The following is a 21,144-nucleotide window of genomic DNA, read 5'->3' as shown; positions in this document are numbered from 1 at the left end:
CCATTATTCAATTTTCTTCATTGTGAGCATTAGAGCTTGTGACTATTTCATTTAGAGCCCGATACCGATTCAGATTTTTGGGGGGACAAAACTTTACGATATATCTGCCGATAAACTGTTTTACGCAGGGGAAATTCAAGTGTAATTATTCCACACTGAATTCTTATAAATTGCCATCCAAAACAGCAATTGTCCAACAAATATGTTTGAAATTTAGATTTTTTTTACATTGTGAAATGAATCACATCAAGCGTTCAGATAAGCATGAGATTCCCATTTTTCATCCTATTTATTAGTGGAATTATAGGCAGATACCAATATAGCGGTAAAAGGCCAATATCGGCTGACAATAACAGTCGGGCTCCAATTTCATTTATTGCTCTCCCTTGAAAATTTCATAATTTCGCTCTGCTGTTTTCTGAAGATGAGGCTTGCAAAAATATCCAACTTCATCAGCCCTGTGTCACAAGCACCTCCCCTCCTCTGTGTTCTCTTTTATTGTGTAACGTTTATATGTGTCCCCCTCAGTGTGAAGAGGCCTGTAGGGATGGGTAGCATCCTGAACCGCCTCGGGGGGAAGAAACAGAAGATGAGCACGTTAGAGAAGTCTAAGATGGACTGGAACGCCTTCAAAGACGAGGAAGGCATCGGGGACGAGCTGGCCATCCACAACCGCGGCAAAGAGGGGTGAGTCAGACCAGCGATGCCATTCAGTGTACTGCAACACCATTCCACCAGTTCAACAGGCTGGTAAACTGATAGATCAGTTAAAAAGTATTTTGCCTCTACCCACCAGCCTTATCCTGATGGACTGGTCCTATATAATATCTACTGTCCAATACTAATCCTGAGCTACAGAACACATCTGTGTCTGATACCAGTGGCCTTTATCTGTTGTGATGGATCAGCTAGTCTGAAACACCCTAACACAGGCATGAAATGAACAGACCTGAGGCAGTGGTTGTGGTTCCTTTTCTTTTGTATTGTCACTAAACGGGTTTTCTTTTCGCCAGACAAAATAATTCCAGTACAAGGTAGCGTCCAACAGCGTAAAAATAATACACATAAACTAACCAGTTGACCAAAAGGCCATGGCCAAAAATGGAACACGAAACAACAAACGGCTCCCCTTGTCTTTAGACTATCATCTACACATCATATTTACAGGGCGAACGCTTCCCTCTATCAATAGCCTGCCTTGTTTAACATAGAGCCGAGGTGCATCAGATGAAGAAGCTTTCTCTGAGGTAGGAAAGTCCAACGTCCTCACAGGTCCCGGTGTCTGCTCCCAATCCACCTCGAGCTCATCTCCTGGCACACCTATATAGAGGGAGACACCTAGCCAATCAGTGGGCCCAGGTATGTACTAATTGGCTTTACACTGAGTACCAATCCCCTGAGGAGGGTGCTGTCGCGTCGTCTTCTTCCGGCTAAATCCTCACACTATCTACAGTAGTCATCAGCAGGTTGGACTGTGGATAGTCATGGAGAGAATCCCCTATAGACAAGAGCTTTGTGATCGACAGCTTGTACCTTGCTGAGCTCTGCAGCAGTCCAGCTTTATTAAGATGCCTAAATGAGTCATGCCTATAAGTTGGCAATTGTAAGCATTTAATTGTGTTTGGTAAATTTGATAGACCTTTTTTATGCAAATTTATCAGCAAGTAACTTGATGCCTGCTGTGCCTAAGTGATATAAAGTTGTTTAACGGTAATATTATAAAAATCCTGCTTTTAAACCATTATACTGTGATTTACTTTAATCTCATATTAATATTGTCTGTCTATGACAAACACATAGATTTTAATCAAAAACGTTCTACTATTTTATATTAATGTCTATAAATCAATCTCTGAATTTGCTACCTTGTTGAAATCACTCTCCTGCTCCTCTACGATGTAACAATTGCAGGGATGCCAAGATTTAATGGACAGTCGGAAGAGCGAATTAAATGGTAGGAAGGACATCCCAGCTTCAAGTGGTTTCAGATTTCACATCCTACATCACACAGGCTCAGAAAATATAATGTGGTTGCAGTCCAAAAACGTTATTTTTACGCCCTCCGCACTCGCGCTAGCCTCTTTGCCTTGCGGGAATCCTTGTCGAAACTAGATGCAGTTTGTCTTAACTTCTTGCGTCGAGCAATCCCTTATCCGGGAGCGTAATCATAGCCTCAAGCTCATTACCATAACGCAACGTTAACTATTCATGAAAATCGCAAATGAAATGAAATAAATATATTCACTCACAAGCTTAGCCTTTTGTTAACAACACTGTCATCTCAGATTTTCTAAATATGCTTTTCAACCATAGCTACACAAGCATTTGTGTAAGAGTATTGATTGCTAGCATAGCATTAAGCCTAGCATTCAGCAGGCAACATTTTCACAAAAACAAGAAAAGCATTCAAATAAAATCATTTATCTTTGAAGAACTTCGGATGTTTTCAATGAGGAGACTCTCAGTTAGATAGCAAATGTTCATTTTTTCCAAAAAGATTATTTGTGTAGGAGAAATCACTCCGTTTTGTTCATCACGTTTGGCTAAGAAAAAAACCCCAAAATTCAGTCATTACAACGCCAAACTTTTTTCCAAATTAACTCCATAATATCGACAGAAACATGGCAAACTTTGTTTAGAATCAATCCTCAAGGTGTTTTTCACATATCTATTCGATGATAAATAATTCGTGGCAGTTGGGTTTCTCCTTGGAAGCAAACGGAAAAATACACGCAGCTGGAGATTACGCAATAATTGCGACGGGAGGACACCAAGCGAGCACCTGGTAGATGTAGTGTAAAATGGTCAATCTCCCAATGATATGCCTACAAATACGTCACAATGCTGCAGACACCTTGGGGAAACGACAGAAAGTGTAAGCTCATTCCTGTTCCATTCACAGCCATATAAGGAGACATCGGAACACAGCGCCTTCAAAATCTGGGGCACTTCCTGTTTGAAATTTCATCTTGGTTTCGCCTGTAGCATCAGTTCTGTGGCACTCACAGACAATATCTTTGCAGTTTTGGAAACGTCAGTGTTTTCTTTCCAAAGCTGTCAATTATATGCATAGTCGAGCATCTTTTTGTGACAAAATATCTGGTTTAAAACGGGAACGTTTTTCATCCATAAATTAAAAGAGCGCCCCCTATATCGAAGAAGTTAAGTGGAGGTCCACATATCAACTTGTGGGGTTGATATGACCCACAATTCAATGCAAACTGTGGTCACGTGTCATACTCCGGTGGCCGGAAAGTGTCAAATTTAATCAACACGGCTGCATTTTCGGCATGTCAGACAAAATTATGAATTTTGTAAGCTAGCTTACTAAAACAAATGTATAGATGACATTGATTTTAGCATTGGCAAAGTGGCTTAGTCTTGTAGTGAGGACCCTATAAAATGTAGCTAGCTTCATAAACATATTGGAATAAATGACCAAACTATAAAACTAGTTAGCCAGCTATGGGTAACTGTAGCTAGCTAGCTAGCTAGCTAACTGACAGAAGTGCTAGCTAACTACATTATTTTGCTAGGTACATTCATAGCTTTAGGTTGGTTGTTTTTGAGCTCAATTTCAAGATTTCAACCAAGGACATTGGCTCTCCGATATGACAATGTAAAACGTCATTCAAGGGCTGTTTAGTGCAGCCCCTGTATCCGTGGGAACCAGGGCTATCGCTCAATTCAAGACATTTTGATCTACAGTGTCCACAGATCGATATAAACGAAAATGACGTTCGGAATCTGTACCAGAACCACGCAGGTCCCCTAAACAGGGGACTTTACATCTAAGAGGTTTAACAAAAGAATGGTCAAAATATCTCCTCCAGGAGATGAACCCGCAATGTTATGACCCACAGCTGGGAACTCTAACCATTACACTAGGAACTAAACACCTTGACTTCGACAGACCATTCAAATTTTTTGGAAGCGTTCATTCCAAAATTATTTTGTTAATTCACTCAGTAGTGATTCCACATTTATTTATCTTGCTTGGTTAAAATTAATCAAGTAGTTAACAAAATGCTTGCTAACTTGGTTTTCTTTTGACCTCACGTTGACCTGATCGTATAGCATTTCGTATTATTCTGTATGTAAATCCGTGACATTCCATTTATACTGAACAACAATATAAATACAACATGCAACAATTTCAAAGATTTTACTGAGTTACAGTTCATAGAAGTCAATTGAAATAAATTCATTAGGCCCTAATCTATGCTGTTCACATGTTTCACATGATTGTGCAGGAGTGCAGCCATGGGCCCACCCACTTGGTAGCCTGGCCCAGCCAATCAGAATACATTTTTCACCACAAAAGGGCTTTATTACAGACAGAAATACACCTCAGTTTTAATTTTATATATACTTTTGTATTTTACCTCCTTTTCTCCCCAATTTCGATCTTGTCTCATCGTTGCAACTCCCCAACAGGCTTGGGAGAGGTGAAGGTCGAGTCGTGTCCTCTGAAACATGACCCGCCAAACCGCGCTCGTTAACTTTTTATGGCTGCAGGGGCAGTATTGAGTAGCTTGGATGAAAGGGTGCCCATTGTAAACGGCCAGCTCCTCAGTCGCTAACATATGCATATTAGTGTTAGTATTGGATAGAAAACACTAAAGTTTCCAAAACTGTCAAAATATTGTCTGTGAGTATAACAGAACTGATATTGCAGGCGAAACCCTGAGGAAAATCAAAACAGGAAGTGGCTTCTATTTTGAAAACTCCATGTTTCATAGCTTCCCTTTGCTGGATTTAAAGGGATATGAACCAGATTCCTTTTCCTATCGCTTCCTCAAGGTGTCAACAGTCTTCAGACATAGTTTCAGGCTTTTATTTTGAAAAATGAGCCAGAACGATAACATCGCGTCAAGTGGTCACATGAGTTTGGACAGCCATTGTTTTCCCCTCTCCTACTGTGAAAGACATTTGTGGTTGATATATTATCGATTATATATTTTTAAAACAACCTGAGGATTGATTATAAAAAACGTTTAACATGTTTCTGTGGACATTATGGAAACTATTTGGAATTTTCGTCTGCGTTGTCGTGACCGCTCTTTCCTGTGGATTTCTGAACATAACGCGACAAACAAATGGAGGTATTTTGGATATAAAAATAATCTTTATGGAACAAACGGAACATTTGTTGTGTAACTGGGAGTCTCGTGAGTGAAAACATCCGAAGATCATCAAAGGTAAACAATTAATTTGATTGCTTTTCTGATTTTCGTGACCAAGCTTCCTGATGCTAAGTGTACTTAATGTTTTGTCGTGCGATCGATAAACTTACACAAACGCTTGGATTGCTTTCGCTGAAAAGCACAATTTCAAAATCTGACACGACAGGTGGATTAACAAAAGACTAAGCTGTGTTTTCCTATATTGCACTTGTGATTTCATTAATATAAATATTTGTAGTAATATTTATTGAATGTAGCGCTATGCTATTCAGCGGTTGTTGATGACACTTGTCCCGATATCGGGATTGCAGCCATAACAAGTTAACACCTGCATGCTTAACCCGGAAGCCAGCCACACCCTGTTCAACTGACAACCGAAGTCACCCAGCCCGCCACAAGGAGTCGCTAGAGCGTGATGAGCCAAGTAAAGACCCCCCCCCCGCCTAACCTGGACGACGCTGGGCCAATTGTGCGCCGCCCTATGGGATTCCCGGTCAAGGCCGGTTGTGAAACAGCCTGAGGTCGAACCCAGGCCTGTAGTGATGCGATGCAGTGCCTTAAACCGCTGCGCCACTCGGGAAGCCAGAGAAATTAACATTCAGTTTTCTGGCAGCAGCTCTGGTGGACATTCCTGCAGTCAGCGTGCCATTTGCAGGCTCCCTCAACTTGAGACACATGGGACCAACACTTTACATGTTGCGTTTATGTTGTCCTTCAGTATAGTATATGTTATGTTTCGTATGGTGTGTATTAATTTGTGGATGGCCATCATCCATTTCACATTATATGTTACGAATTGGAATTTGTATATGTTACGAATTTCAATTCGTACGATACGTTATGAATTTCCATTACGTATGATATATTACGAATTCCAATTTGTTGTCACTAAGGTAAGCTAGGAGGCTAACGTTAATGTTAGCTAGGTGGCTAGATTTACCTAGGCTAGGGGTTAAGGTTATGGTTAGGAGTTATGTTAAAGGGTTAGGTTATGGGAATGGTTAGCTAACATGCTAAGTAGTTTATAAGTAGCTAAACAGTAGTAAGTAGTTGCAAAGTTGGGAATTAGCTAAAATGCTAAAGTTGACTGGGATGAGATTGGAACACTGAACCTTTGGGTTGCTAGACATTCGCGTTATACGCCCATCCTTCCACTCCGACCAACCACCCTCATTTTTGTCGTAAAACCTTTTACTGCAGTGGGCTAAATCAGGGTCACACAGAGTTTCTCTTAAACAAATCTACTTTGAAACAAACGTGTACACCTCACACACATGATTATGTGCTTCAAAAAAAGATAAGACATGTACCATGTCAGATATAGTATTCAATTTTGAGTTTGCATCCCAATATGACACCTTATACAGTGCATTCGTAAAGTATTTCGACTCCTTCACTTTTTTGACGTAGTTTTCTTCCCCCTCATCAATCTACACGCAAATGTATAAAATAAAAAAACTGAAATATCAGACCCTTTATGCAGTACTTTGTTGAAGCATCTTTGGCAACGATTACAGACTTGAGTCTTCTTGGGTATGACGCTACAAGCTTGGCACACCTGTATTTGGGAAGTTTCTCCCATTCTTCTCTGCAGATCCTCTCAAGCTCTGTCAGGTTGGATGGGGGGTGTGTCTGCACAGCTATTTTCAGGTCTCTGCAGAGATGTTATGTCGGATTCAATTCCGGGTTCTGGCTGGGCCACTCAAGGACATTCAGAGACTTGTCCCGAAGCCACTCCTGCGTTGTCTTGGCTGTGTGCTTAGGGGTCGTTGTCTAGTTGGAAGGTGAACCTTTGCCCCAGTCTGAGATCCTGACCGCTCTGGAGAAAGTTTTCATCAAAGATCTCTCTGTACTTTGCTCTGTTCATCTTTCCCATAATCGTGACTAGTCTCCCAGTCCCTGCCGCTGAAAAACAACTCCACAGCATGATGCTGCCACCACCATGCTTCACCGTAGGGATGGTGTCAGGTTTCAGGGCAAAAAGGTCAAGCTCAAGCTTGGTTTCATCAGACCAGAGAATCTTGTTTCTCATGATTTAGAAATCCTTCAGGTGCCTTTTGGCAAACTCTAAGCGGGCTGTCATTTGCCTTTTACTGAGGAGTGGCTTCCGTCTGGCCACTCTACTATAAAGGCCTGATTGGTGGAGTGCTGCAGAGATGGTTGTCTCTCTGGAAGGTTCTCCCATCTCCACAGAGGATCTCTGGATCTCTTTCAGAGTGACCATCGGGTTCTTGGTCACCTCCCTGACCAAGGCCCTTCTCCCCCGATTGCTCAGTTTGGCTGGGTGGCCAGCTCTAGAAGAGTCTTGGTGGTTCCAAACTTCTTCCATTTAAGAATGTTGGAGGACACTGTGTTCTTTGGGTACCTTCAATGCTGCAGAAATGTTTTGGTACTGTCAACTCTGGGACCTTATATAGACAGGTGTGTGCCTTTCTAAATCATGTCCAATCAATTGAATTGACCGCAGGTGGACTCCAATCAATTTGTAGAAACATCTCAAGGACGATCAATGGAAACAGGATGCACCTGAGCTGATTTTCGTCTCATAGCAATGGGTCTGAATGCTTATGTAAATAATATATATATATATATATTTTTAAATAAATTAGCCAAAATGTCTACTAACCTATTTTAGTTTTGTCATTATGGGGTATTGTGTGTAAATTAATGAGGAAAAAATGTGGATTTAATCCATTTTAGATAAGGCTGTAACGTAACAAAATGTGGAATGAGGGAAGGGGTCTGAATACTTTCCGAATGCACAGTATACATTACAGGAGACTGAAATATAACAAAACCGTTTGACATACAAACACCAGATTTTCGGCAAGTGTTTTGAAATAATGTTTTTTAATTTTGAAAAATATGAATTTCATTTCACCTCATGAGGCCACTAGTGGGTGATTTGGTCATTTGGCTGCAGTGAAGTGGTCTAAAACCTCTACAGGATTGGTGTGTCCCCCACGGGATGGTTAACCAAATGTGATTAGCTTGAGGTTGTAAGTAACATGCAAATTTCCCATGACATAGACATGTCTGATATGGGCATAAAGCTTCAATTCTTGTTAATCTAACTGCCCTGTCCAATTTACAGTAGCTATTACAGTGAAATAATACCATGCTATTGTTTGAGGAGAGTGCACAATTATGAACTTGAAAATGTATTAATAAACCCATTAGGCACATTTGGACAGTCTTGGTGCAATATTTTGAACATATGGTTCATTGGATCAGTCTAAAACTTTGCACATACACTGCAGCCATCTAGTGGCCAAAATCTAAATGGTGCCTGGATTGGAATAATACATTATGGCCTTACTCTTGCATTTCTTTGTAATATCTTTTTCCATATCTAATGTGTTATATTCTCCTACATTAATTTCACATTTCCACAAACTTCAAAGTGTTTCCTTTCAAATGGTATTAGGAATATGCATATCCTTGTTTCAGGTCCTGAGATTTGGGTATGTCTTTTTAGGTGAAAATTGGGGGGAAAAGGGGCGGATCCTTAAGAGGTTTTAAGTAACCTACTATCTTATGTAACCATACCAAACGTAACATATCATACTAATTTCAGTGTCCCGGCTTTGCATGAGACCAGGATGGCACACAGAATGTTCGGCAAGCAGTGAGTCTGAGTAGGGTTGCAAAGGGTCGGAAATATTCCAGGAAATTTCCAGAAATTTTCCATAGGAAGTTAAGCCCTGGAATTTGGGGAATTTTGCTTAAAATCATAAGGCAATTCTAGGTCTTGTGGCATATTTTGGTTAAACTATCCACAATTCAATGGAATTGCAACCCTCAGTGCATTCTTCCATCACATGTGCAGTGCACTCTTCCATCACATGTACAGCTGTTTCTCAAGATATTGCACACTATGAGATGCTATTGAGCCCACACTACTACACTCTGAGCCAAGGACTACAAGTTTTGATTACAATACTGGGTGGGGTGAATATATTTTATATGATGTAGATTATATTTTTCTTAACTAGTAAATTGTAGCCTACAGAAAAGTGTGTTTAAATCATTTCTAACTTGTTAACAATTTTTGTAGTTAGTTTTTGCTACCATGTGGATTTTAGCTTGCTTGAGCCTGCTAACTGAGGAGTGTTAATACACCTGTTTCCATACATATAATTTTAAAACATTTATCTTACAAAGGAGTTGTTTAATCTAACTGCTTAACTATTTATCTGGAATTTGATTTTTTTTTTGTCATTTTTTTCTAATCTTTACAGGAAAATGCCACCGGCGCTATCTGATATGTGGAGACATTTCACTGCAGCTAATGTAGAAGGAAAAGCTGTGTACATTTGCAAATACTGTGCCAAATCATATGTGAACAATGCAACAAAGATGCCGAATCATCTGGCCAAGTGCATAAAGTTCCCTCAGCGCTCACAACAAGCAACCTCTGACAAAAGTCCCTATACTTCTATTCGAGGTGAAAATGATGAATCGGACACCTTATCGATAGCAACAGCTCATGGTCCTCCTGGAATCAAAGTTTTTTTGACTCAATGGAGGAACGTAGTCAGAGAAATGCTGATGAATGTCTTGCTCGAGCTGTGAATGCAACTGGTTCACCTCTGATGCTCACAGGCAATGTGTATTGGAAAAGATTTCTGAATGTTCTTCGCCCAGCATACACCCCTCCAACCAGACATGCTTTATCTACTCATTTGCTGGATGCAGAATCTCCTCCTCAAGGATGTCATTGCACTGAAAGAAAATGGATACACTCTACAAGAGAGCCAAGGAAATGGTTAGGCAGGGTCATCAAGTTATAGCAGCAATCTACCTCACCAAGCAAAGTGAGAAGAATAAGAGCAGAGTGGTGTTGTCATCATGTTTGACAGTCTCCTGGAGGGGAAGGAGTCTCTCCAGGAAATGGCCATATCACAGTCTGCCGATATGGACAGCCCCATCAAGAGGATCCTTCTGGATTATGTATTTTGGGAGAGAGTGGTAAGCATCCTGAAACTCTTGAAACCAATAGCAGTAGCCATTGCACAGATTGAGGGAGACAATGCCATCCTGTCTGATGTTCAGGCTCTGCTTGCAGATGTAAGAAAATAAATCCGTACTGCCCCCCCCCCCAATCCTGTTGCTCCAAGCAGAGGAAATCATTCAATATTCCCTTTGTTGTTCAGTGAAATCATCCCATGTGAAGAGTCAACTCATTTAATTGAAGTTCAATTCGTAACTACATTTTTTTCTTCTATTGGAAGTATTTAATCACATGCACTTATGTCTACTTATGATGAGGTAAACGGTTTCTGTTTCTGTCTCTTTGTGATACTTCATCTTACCACAACTTGGTCTGTGCAATGCAAATTAATGTGAAGTAGGATGGCTGTTTCCCAAAGGTCTGTGATTTTAAAGTTAACGTAACTAACTAGTTATGTCTTGTGTAAGAAAGTATGCTCTATTTCGGTGCATGAACTGGCCATACACGTTAGTCAACGTAAGATTGTAATGCTAGCTAAGGTTGCTATCATAGCAGCCAAGGATGTTCGCAAGTTTATTTGTGCATATTTGTTTGTGCTCCGATTACACGAGATCAGCAGTTTACACATGATGACTTCAGCCTTATGTGAAAAACCTTATTTGGGTAAATATAGTTAGCTAGCTTCCCTCGCTTGCTAGCTACCTAGCCAACGGTAACTCTCATCTGACTGGTATAACGTTACGTTATTTAGATACCTAGCTCATCAAAACAAAACCACATTAATTTGCTAGCTACCTTTTATTTGGCTGTTCGTTAGCTAGCCAGCTTTCAGCTGACTGGTGTTAGCTAGCTACAGAGGCTAGCTGCTGAACTTTGTACACGCAAGCTAACATTAGCTATGTAACTTTAGCTACCTAGCTAATCTAAATATCTGTTTGCATGTATTGATTAACTTCAGCTTGAATATACCAGCTAGCTACATACAGTAACCTAGGTTTGTTCGCATACACTTCCTGATTGGCAGCTGCGTTGTTGCCGAGCAACCAACCTGGTGTTAGAACTCTGAGATTCGGCCAATAAGAGATGGTAGCATATTGTCAGAGATGCTACAAGAAGGTAGCACGTCGTTGTTTCTTAATAAGAAATGTGCACGGGAGAGTGATAAGTTATACATTTAATAAAAACTGTTGCACCTACAAATTTTGTCATTCCAGCATGTTTTTATGTCCAGTGCTCACTTTATGGATGCAGAGTTGCAGTCTACTGCAGAGATAGCCTGCAAAGTAATGTCATACTTTCCAGGTCCATACCCAAACAGTTCGAACTACTAATTTTGAAAATTACTCTCTCCAGAAATAAGTCTCTCACTGTTGCCGCCTGCTACCGACCTCCCTCAGCTCCCAGCTGTGCCCTGGACACCATTTGTGAATTGATCGCCCCCCATCTAGCTTCAGAGTTTGTTCTGTTAGGTGACCTAAACTGGGATATGCTTAACACCCCGGCAGTCCTACAATCTAAGCTAGATGCCCTCAATCTCACACAAATCATCAAGGAACCCACCAGGTACAACACTAACTCTGTAAACAAGGGCACCCTCATAGACGTCATCCTGACCAACTGGCCCTCCAAATACACCTCCGCTGTCTTCAACCAGGATCTCAGCGATCACTGCCTCATTGCCTGTATCCGCTATGGAGCCGCAGTCAAACGACCACCCCTCATCACTGTCAAACGCTCCCTAAAACACTTCTGTGAGCAGGCCTTTCTAATCGACCTGGCCCGGGTATCCTGGAAGGACATTGACCTCATCCCGTCAGTTGAGGATGCCTGGTCATTCTTTAAAAGTAACTTCCTCACCATTTTAGATAAGCATGCTCCGTTCAAAAAATGCAGAACTAAGAACAGATACAGCCCTTGGTTCACCCCAGACCTGACTGCCCTCGACCAGCACAAAAACATCCTGTGGTGGACTGCAATAGCATCGAATAGTCCCCGTGATATGCAACTGTTCAGGGAAGTCCGGAACCAATACACGCAGTCAGTCAGGAAAGCTAAGGCCAGCTTCTTCAGGCAGAAGTTTGCATCCTGTAGCTCCAACTCCAAAAAGTTCTGGGACACTGTGAAGTCAATGGAGAACAAGAGCACCTCCTCCCAGCTGCCCACTGCACTGAGGCTAGGTAACACGGTCACCACCGATAAATCCATGATTATCGAAAACTTCAATAAGCATTTCTCAACGGCTGGCCATGCCTTCCGCCTGGCTACTTCAACCTCGGCCAACAGCCCCGCCCCCCCCCCCCCGCTGCTCCTCGCCCAAGCCTCTCCAGGTTCTCCTTTACCCAAATCCAGATAGCAGATGTTCTGAAAGAGCTGCAAAACCTGGACCCGTACAAATCAGCTGGGCTTGACAATCTGGACCCTCTATTTCTAAAACTATCCGCCACCATTGTCGCAACCCCTATTACCAGCCTGTTCAACCTCTCTTTCATATCGTCTGAGATCCCCAAGGATTGGAAAGCTGCCGCAGTCATCCCCCTCTTCAAAGGGGGAGACACCCTGGACCCAAACTGTTACAGACCTATATCCATCCTGCCCTGCCTATCTAAGGTCTTCGAAAGCCAAGTCAACAAACAGGTCACTGACCATCTCGAATCCCACTGTACCTTCTCCGCTGTGCAATCTGGTTTCCGAGCCGGTCACGGGTGCACCTCAGCCACACTCAAGGTACTAAACGATATCATAACCGCCATCGATAAAAGACAGTACTGTGCTGTCGTCTTCATCGACCTTGCCAAGGCTTTCGACTCTGTCAATCACCATATTCTTATCGGCAGACTCAGTAGCCTCGGTTTTTCGGATGACTGCCTTGCCTGGTTCACCAATTACTTTGCAGACAGAGTTCAGTGTGTCAAATCGGAGGGCATGCTGTCCGGTCCTCTGGCAGTCTCTATGGGGGTGCCACAGGGTTCAATTCTCGGGCCGACTCTTTTCTCTGTATACATCAATGATGTTGCTCTTGCTGCGGGCGATTCCCTGATCCACCTCTACGCAGACGACACCATTCTATATACTTTCGGCCCGTCATTGGACACTGTGCTATCTAACCTCCAAACAAGCTTCAATGCCATACAACACTCCTTCCGTGGCCTCCGACTGCTCTTAAACGCTAGTAAAACCAAATGCATGCTTTTCAACCGATCGCTGCCTGCACCCGCATGCCCGCCTAGCATCACCACCCTGGATGGTTCCGACCTAGAATATGTGGACATCTATAAGTACCTAGGTGTCTGGCTAGACTGCAAACTCTCCTTCCAGACTCATATCAAACATCTCCAATCGAAAATCAAATCAAGAGTCGGCTTTCTATTCCGCAACAAAGCCTCCTTCACTCACGCCGCCAAGCTTACCCTAGTAAAACTGACTATCCTACCGATCCTCGACTTCGGCGATGTCATCTACAAAATGGCTTCCAACACTCTACTCAGCAAACTGGATGCAGTCTATCACAGTGCCATCCGTTTTGTCACTAAAGCACCTTATACCACCCACCACTGCGACTTGTATGCTCTAGTCGGCTGGCCCTCGCTACATATTCGTCGCCAGACCCACTGGCTCCAGGTCATCTACAAGTCCATGCTAGGTAAAGCTCCGCCTTATCTCAGCTCACTGGTCACGATGGCAACACCCATCCGTAGCACGCGCTCCAGCAGGTGTATCTCACTGATCATCCCTAAAGCCAACACCTCATTTGGCCGCCTTTCGTTCCAGTACTCTGCTGCCTGACTGGAACGAATTGCAAAAATCGCTGAAGTTGGAGACTTTTATCTCCCTCACCAACTTCAAACATCAGCTATCTGAGCAGCTAACCGATCGCTGCAGCTGTACATAGTCTATTGGTAAATAGCCCACCCATTTTCACCTACCTCATCCCCATACTGTTTTTATTTATTTACTTTTCTGCTCTTTAGCACACCAATATCTCTACCTGTACATGACCATCTGATCATTTATCACTCCAGTGTTAATCTGCAAAATTGTAATTATTCGCCTACCTCCTCATGCCTTTTGCACACATTGTATATAGACTCCCCCTTTGTTTTCTACTGTGTTATTGACTTGTTAATTGTTTACTCCATGTGTAACTCTTGTGTTGTCTGCTCATACTGCTATGCTTTATCTTGGCCAGGTCGCAGTTGCAAATGAGAACTTGTTCTCAACTAGCCTACCTGGTTAAATAAAGGTGAAATAAATAAAAATGGATGCTATAGTGTAGTTTTAATACGACATCTAGAATTTGAGCTAGGTAGGCGCAAGTAATACTCTTAAAAATCAATTTTAACAACCCTGTTAATTAAGAAATCCGGTATGTGGTTCTCGGCAACGGGTGGATGGCTCATGGCGAGAGGCGGGGAGTGTGTTGTGTACCACCAACCGAGTTGATTTTATTATTTTCATTGAAATTGTTGGGATATTGGTTTAGATATGATGGATGGACGATTTGAATTTAACACTGAGTTTCAATCAATGCCTATAATCCCCCTGCTTGACCTGTAGCTGTGGAGCATCTGTCCATCTGCATGCCTTCTCAGAATACCAGCATCATCTGACATCCAGGGCTTTCAGTGGCGCTCATCTCCCTTCCTGCCTGCCTCCTCTCCCAGAACAGGATTTTCTCTCTGCTGTCAGAGAGGCCCTGCAGTGGCATTATTCTTTCCTAAAGGTTACTGTTGAACAGATGAATAATTGAACAGCCCCCCCCCACCCCCCACCAACTTTCTCTCCTCTTCTCCATCCTCCTCTGTGTCTCTGACTGATGAGCTATGCAGCCTGGCTGCTGGTCGCTGTTCCTGCGTCACAGAAAAGGAAATGTACGGAGCAGAGCTAAGAAAACACAGTCGAGAACAGGTTATATATGAGGTTAGAGGGGGGCAGGGAGTCGGGTGCAGAGCAGCACCTGCTCTATACATAGCAATAGCAGTCCACATCCATTTACCCAGGAGCTCTGCAGATAAGGCCTTTCACTCCTTGATGCTGATGAATGCACTACTATAGCTTGCCCTTTGCTGCAGTGTATAGGTGTGTGGTTAAGTGAGATCGCGTGTGTATTCATATGCATTTTTAACCTGCTCTTTTCTGAGTACATTTTTGAAACCCCACAAATACACAAAGCACTTGTCCTATGTGCCTGTTGTATGCAGTGAGTGTTTCAGAGCAGCCAACCACAGGAGTGTGAAAAGACACCTACACTAAAGTGGTGCATATACACTGCCCACTTCCCCCTCCCCCTATGTTCTGTGGATATTAATAGATATGTGTGCATCATACATATGCCTATTTCTGTCACACACACAAACCACATAGGAGATAGTCAGGCCGTGAAATGAGAGTGAGAGTTCACTCTAAATCGGCAAATGGCGGCCCACGGGCCACCTCCTTTTTGTAGGCCTGCGGATTAATTTCCTGGTCTCAACTTACTATTAAAAGTTAGAATAATAGAATTCACAGGGTGCAATTTCAAAATGTGCTTGTGCATCAGGATGTGTTCTATTATGTCAGTTACTGACAGTCACTCAATAAGCCCATGTCAGCTAAACATTGTTAGATTGGTAAGTTAGTTTAGTGGCCAGCTATTTAAACTTGTAGTAAGCAAGGTCGAATTACTGACCGGGTGGGGCCCCATTGATCATCAGATATCATATTGAAAACTGCAAACATTTGTCTCAACCCTATGGCAAAATGTGTGGAATTGTAGGAAATTAAATCTAAAACTTCAATTGTTTCTCTTCACTGTTAAGAGCCGCTATATTTTTTTGCTCGCAACAAAATGTTGCTTAGGGCCCCCAAAAGGCAAGGGTTGACTCTGACTGCATGTGGGTATGGATGTGTGTACGCAGACCTGCGAGCCACTGCGGCCCCTCATCAGTTCCGATTTTTTTAGTGTGGCTCCCACCCACATTAAAGTTGCGCATCCCCTGGTCTAAATTAACTATGTAACCAACTTTCTTCTGAACATCTCTTTGCTTTTGATCATGAATAATGAATGTTGAAGAGATGTAGGCCAGTCTTATGGTGTGTGTAGCTCACAGTGAGAGCTAAGGGATAAAAGTAATCTGTGTAGACAACAAACTACCTAGCACGCTATATTCCTATCTCCTCAACCACTAAAAGGCTGTCACCTCGATGCTTATCACTTAGTCTAGTTCAAGTGTTCACTCACAGGGAGGTGACCTGCTTTGTGGGGCACATTATGAAATGACAGAGAAATTAATGATGTCAAAATAACACAGTGATGTGGATTGGGTGAAAAATGTGTGCAGATGACCCAATTTTGTCAGGAGGGCCGAGGATCTCTATCAACTGAGTGGTGACAACAGAGATGGGCAGTATTTCTGTTACGTGTATTTGAAATATGCATTTTAATTACGGATTTTTTACACTGGGCTGAACTACACTCAAATTTTGTTACAAGATACTTTCGAGAGCTGTAGTTTATTTTCAAAATACTTTTCTATACCATATTTTATAGAGGTTCGCCATTTTTCATGGCCCCCTTTCACCTTGCATTGGTATCAGAAGTCTGATGGTACTATGGTGTGATAAGACCATCTGCTAAATTAACTAAATATAAATGTGTATGAAAAAAATTACAATTGCAAAGAATGCTGAGTATTATTCTAATGAGCTCTGCCCTGAAACAAGGTTTTGTCAAAATGGACTTTTCTAGGCAGGTTTCGGAGAATTTACACTGCAGATTAGTAGAATTAGGTTAAACTGTATCCCATCTAGACATGACCCCACATTGTTTTGTTTTTTTGTATGTTCATTTTCATATGTACATTTTACAAATCCAGTGTGACTTACAGTCAGTGCATTCAACTAGAAACAATAACCAATCACAGTCATAGCAAGTAAAATGTTCTGTAACTGTTACTGAGAATGTTTATTGCAGTTCGGCCCGGCTACTTGCAAATGTATTTCTGTATTTTAAAATACAAAATACATGTATTTGAATTAAATTCATTATAAAATACAATTATTTTGTCGTTTATTTTGATACATTGATCTCTCTTTTTTTGTCATTGTATTTTGTCATTTTTGCTCATCCCTGGGTGACACTGAAAGTCAGGTGTCAGGTGATATAGCCAAGTTCTGTAAGGTGGGTTGCTTTCCACAGGTACCTTTTTCTAGTCCTCTGATTTAAAGGCCCAATGTAGCTGTTTTTATCTCAATGAAAAAATGTCTTGGTGACAATAAAATACCTTACTGTAATACTTTTCTATTAAAATGGTAAAAAAAATAAACAAAAATAGCCTTTTAGCAATAAAAAAAATTCTAGGACTGTCTGGGAGTGGTTTTAGTGAGGGACATAGAGGGATATGTAACCTGAAAACTAGATGTTATTGGCAGAGAGGTTTGGAAATCTCTGTTATTGGTCTATTAACTTATACTGCCTTCTGATATCACCAGGCAAGCAAAAACTCCACTCATGCAAAACCTGCTGATTTAGAATGTCCTGTGTACATTTTATTTTCAACCAGCAACTATCAGGAAATAACATTTTTGATATTGTTTCATTAGATGTTGTACAATATGATACAAAACATTAAAAAAAACATAATTTTGACTGCACTGGGCCTTTTAAGGGTTCATTTGTCTCTTGAACCCAATAAAAGGAGTCAGACATCTGCTCACCTGTGATTACCCAGCCTGCTCTGGGGCTGGGGATGACATACCTGCTGCCACTGGTTGAGGTCTCTGTATTATCTCTTCCCGTAATCATCATAACCCAGCCTGCACCTGTCTCCATGGCTACCCAGCACCCCAGCACTCCTCTGTGTGAGCTAGCTCTCTCATTTCTCCAGTCCCACTGCTTTGGGATGATTTGGTCTCCACCAGGGGGGATGCTAATCTAGCATGACATCATTGGAGCAGCCTTGGAGACATTGCGATGATTAACTCTGTCACTGCCTGTTGAGAGTAGAAGAGCCTTTCAACCATGCAGGCAGAGATGTCACACTACCACCACTTACCCTGGTTTTGGCTATGTCTGTCTGTGCTTCAGTATAGGAGATGAGAGAGAAGAGTCTTACTGTATGTTCAGCCAATCTAGATTGTGGTGAGATGAAGTAAATATACATTAAATTAAAGACTGTAGTTGGAGAGTTCAGAAATACAGCCTATCCGACACGCTAAATGGCTGCTTTCTCCCAGTTCCTCCCTTTTCTCAGTGTTTTCTTGTGTTGTCTCTTTGGGAGGGATGTGGTTGCCGAGGCCAGGGTCCTGAGAGAGAGGTAGCAGTGGGCTGAGGGCGGTCCACTAGGCCACACTGGGAGACCACATAGCTGTTCTTGGAGCTCCAGACAGCCCCATGGTAGGGGTATGCCCTGGGACTGCTCTCCCACGGGGGGTCACACACAGGCTGGGGGGCCAGTGAGGAGGCCTCCCTCCCTCTGATCCAGGGCCAGACAACAACCAGTGGTGGGCGTGAGCCGTGAGGCAGCTGGTAATGGCTTTGGGGAGGAACTTTGGGTACAGTGGTATCTTTCTAGCTCTATGTGGTGTGCATAGGCCATGATAGGCCATGCTAGGAGAAGGAATAGGAGATGGAAATCAAATAACATTTTATTGGTCACATACACATATTTAGCAGATGTTGTTGCGGATGTAGCGAAATGCTTGTGTTCCTAGCTCCAACAGTGCAGTAATATCTAACAAAACACAATTCTAAAATAATGGAATATATAAATGTTAGATTGAGGAGCAATGTCGCCGTGGAATTGACTAAAATACAGTAAAATAGAATATAGTATATACGGTTGAAGTCATAAGTTTACATACACTTAGGTTGGAGTCATTAAAACTAGATTTTCGGCCTCCCGGGTGGCGCAGTGGTTAAGGGCGCTGTACTGCATCGCCAGCTGTGCCACCAGAGACTCTGGGTTCGCGCCCAGGCTCTGTCGTAACAGGCCGCGACCGGGAGGTCCGTGGGGCGACGCACAATTGGCCTAGCGTCGTCCGGGTTAGGGAGGGGTTGGCCGGTAGGGATATCCTTGTCTCATCGAGCACCAGCGACTCCTGTGGCGGGCCAGGCGCAGTGCACGCTAACCAAGGTTGCCAGGTGCACGGTGTTTCCTCCGACACATTGGTGCGGCTGGCTTCCGGGTTGGATGCGCGCTGTGTTAAGAAGCAGTGCGGCTTGGTTGGGTTGTGTATCGGAGGACGCATGACTTTCAACCTTCGTCTCTCCCGAGCGGAAGTTGTAGCGATGAGACAAGATAGTAGCTACTAACAATTGGATACCACGAAATTGGGGAGAAAAAGGGGTAAAATTCAACAACAAAAAAACAAAACAAAATAAAACTAGATTTTCAACCACTCCACAAATTTCTTGTTAACAAACTATAGTCGGTTAGGACTATAGTCGGTTGTGCAATGACACAAGTCATTTTTCCAACAATTATTTACAGACAGATTATTTCACTTATAATTCACTGTATCACAGTTCCAGTGGGTCAGACGTTTGCCGAGCTGTGCCTTTAAACAGCTCGGAAAATTCCAGAAAATGATGTCATAACTTTAGAAGCTTCTGTTAGGCCAATTGACATCATTTGAGTCAATTGGAGGTGTACCTCTGGATGTATTTTAAGGCCTACCTTCAAACTCAGTGCCTCTGCTTGACATCATCGAAAAATCTAAAGAAATCAGCCAAGATCTCAGAAAAAAAATTGTAGACCTCCACAAGTCTTGTAACATGGAATCATGTAGTAACCAAAAAAGTGTTGAACAAATCAAAATATTTTAGTTTTTAGATTCTTCAAAGTAGCCACCCTTTGCCTTGATGACAGCTTTACACACTCTTGGCATTTTCTCAACCAGCTTCATGAGGAATGGTTTTCCAACAGTCTTGAAGGAGTTCCCACATATGCTGAGCACTCGTTGGCTGCTTTTTCTTCACTCTGCGGTCCGACTCATCCCAAAACATCTCAATTGCGTTGAGGTCGGGTGATTGTGGAGGCCAGGTCATCTGATGCAGCACTCCATCACTCTCCTTCTTGGTAAACTAGCCCTTACACAGCCTGGAGGTGTGTTGGGTCATTGTCCTGTTGAAAAACAAATGATAGTCCCACTAAGCCCAAACCAGGTGGTATGGGTATTGCTTCAGAATGCTGTGGTAGCCATGCTGACTAAGTGTGCCTTGAATACTAAATAAATCACACACAGTGTCACCAGCAAAGCGCCTCCACACCATAACACCTCCTTCATGCTTTATGCAGGGAAATACACATGTGGAGATCATCCGTTCACCCACTCCGTGTCTCACAAAGACATGACGGTTGGAACCAAACATCTCCAATTTGGACTCCAGACCAAAGGACATATTTCCACCGGTTTAATGTCCATTGCTTGTGTTTCTTTGGTCCAAGCAAGTCTCTTCTTCTTATTGGTGTCCTTTAGTAGTGGTTTCTTTGCAGCAATTCAACCATGAAGGCCTTATCCACACAGTTTCCTCCGAACAGGTGATGTTGATGTGTCTGTTACTTGAACTCTGTGAAGCATTTATTTGGACTGCAATTTCTGAGGCTGGTAACTCTAATGAACTTTTCCTCTGCACCAGAGGTAACTCTGGGTCTTCCATCCCTGTGGCGGTCCTCATGAGAGACAGTTTCATCATAGCACTTCACCACTCTGTCTGTGTGGGTGGACCATTTCGGAGGATCTTACGCCAAGGAACCTAAAACTTTCCACCTTCTCCACTCCTGTCCCGTTGATGTGAATGGGACAGGAGTGCCTTCTTGGGTACAGGAACAATGGTGGCCATCTTGAAGCATGTGGGGACAGCAGACTGGGATAGGGAGAGATTGAATATGTCCGTAAACACTCCAGCCAGCTGGTCTGCGCATGCTCTGAGGATGCGGCTAGGGATGCCGTCAAGGCCGGCAGCCTTGCAAGGGTTAACACGTTTAAATGTCTTACTCACATCGGCCACGGAGAAGGAGAGCCCAC

At 42.7% G+C, this 21,144-nt stretch overlaps 1 protein-coding gene across 3 annotated transcripts in view; it reads left to right on the top strand.

The window, feature by feature from the left end:
* The window catches only part of LOC110494926 (heterochromatin-stabilizing protein CFDP1), a 52,015-nt gene that overhangs the window by 28,951 nt on the left and 1,920 nt on the right, over positions 1-21,144 (top strand). The window contains exons 6-7 of one of the 3 annotated variants that reach the window (XM_090206232.1): positions 529-687; positions 9,428-11,340. The exons of 1 other annotated variant lie outside the window; for it this stretch is intronic. In XM_090206232.1, the coding sequence (XP_090062358.1) occupies positions 529-687; positions 9,428-9,761 (493 nt within the window). In that variant the 3' untranslated portion in view covers positions 9,762-11,340. Of the gene's footprint in view, positions 1-528; positions 688-9,427; positions 11,341-21,144 lie in introns of those variants that run through there. One more of the 3 variants, XM_021570267.3, reaches the window with a different exon arrangement.

This window comes from Oncorhynchus mykiss, chromosome 2 (genome assembly GCF_057628025.1).
Source record: "Oncorhynchus mykiss isolate SJ-2025 chromosome 2, ASM5762802v1, whole genome shotgun sequence".
Lineage (NCBI taxonomy): Eukaryota > Metazoa > Chordata > Actinopteri > Salmoniformes > Salmonidae > Oncorhynchus > Oncorhynchus mykiss.
The sequence above is the reverse complement of the archived record's forward strand: the minus strand, read 5'-3'. Positions and strand labels throughout refer to the sequence as shown.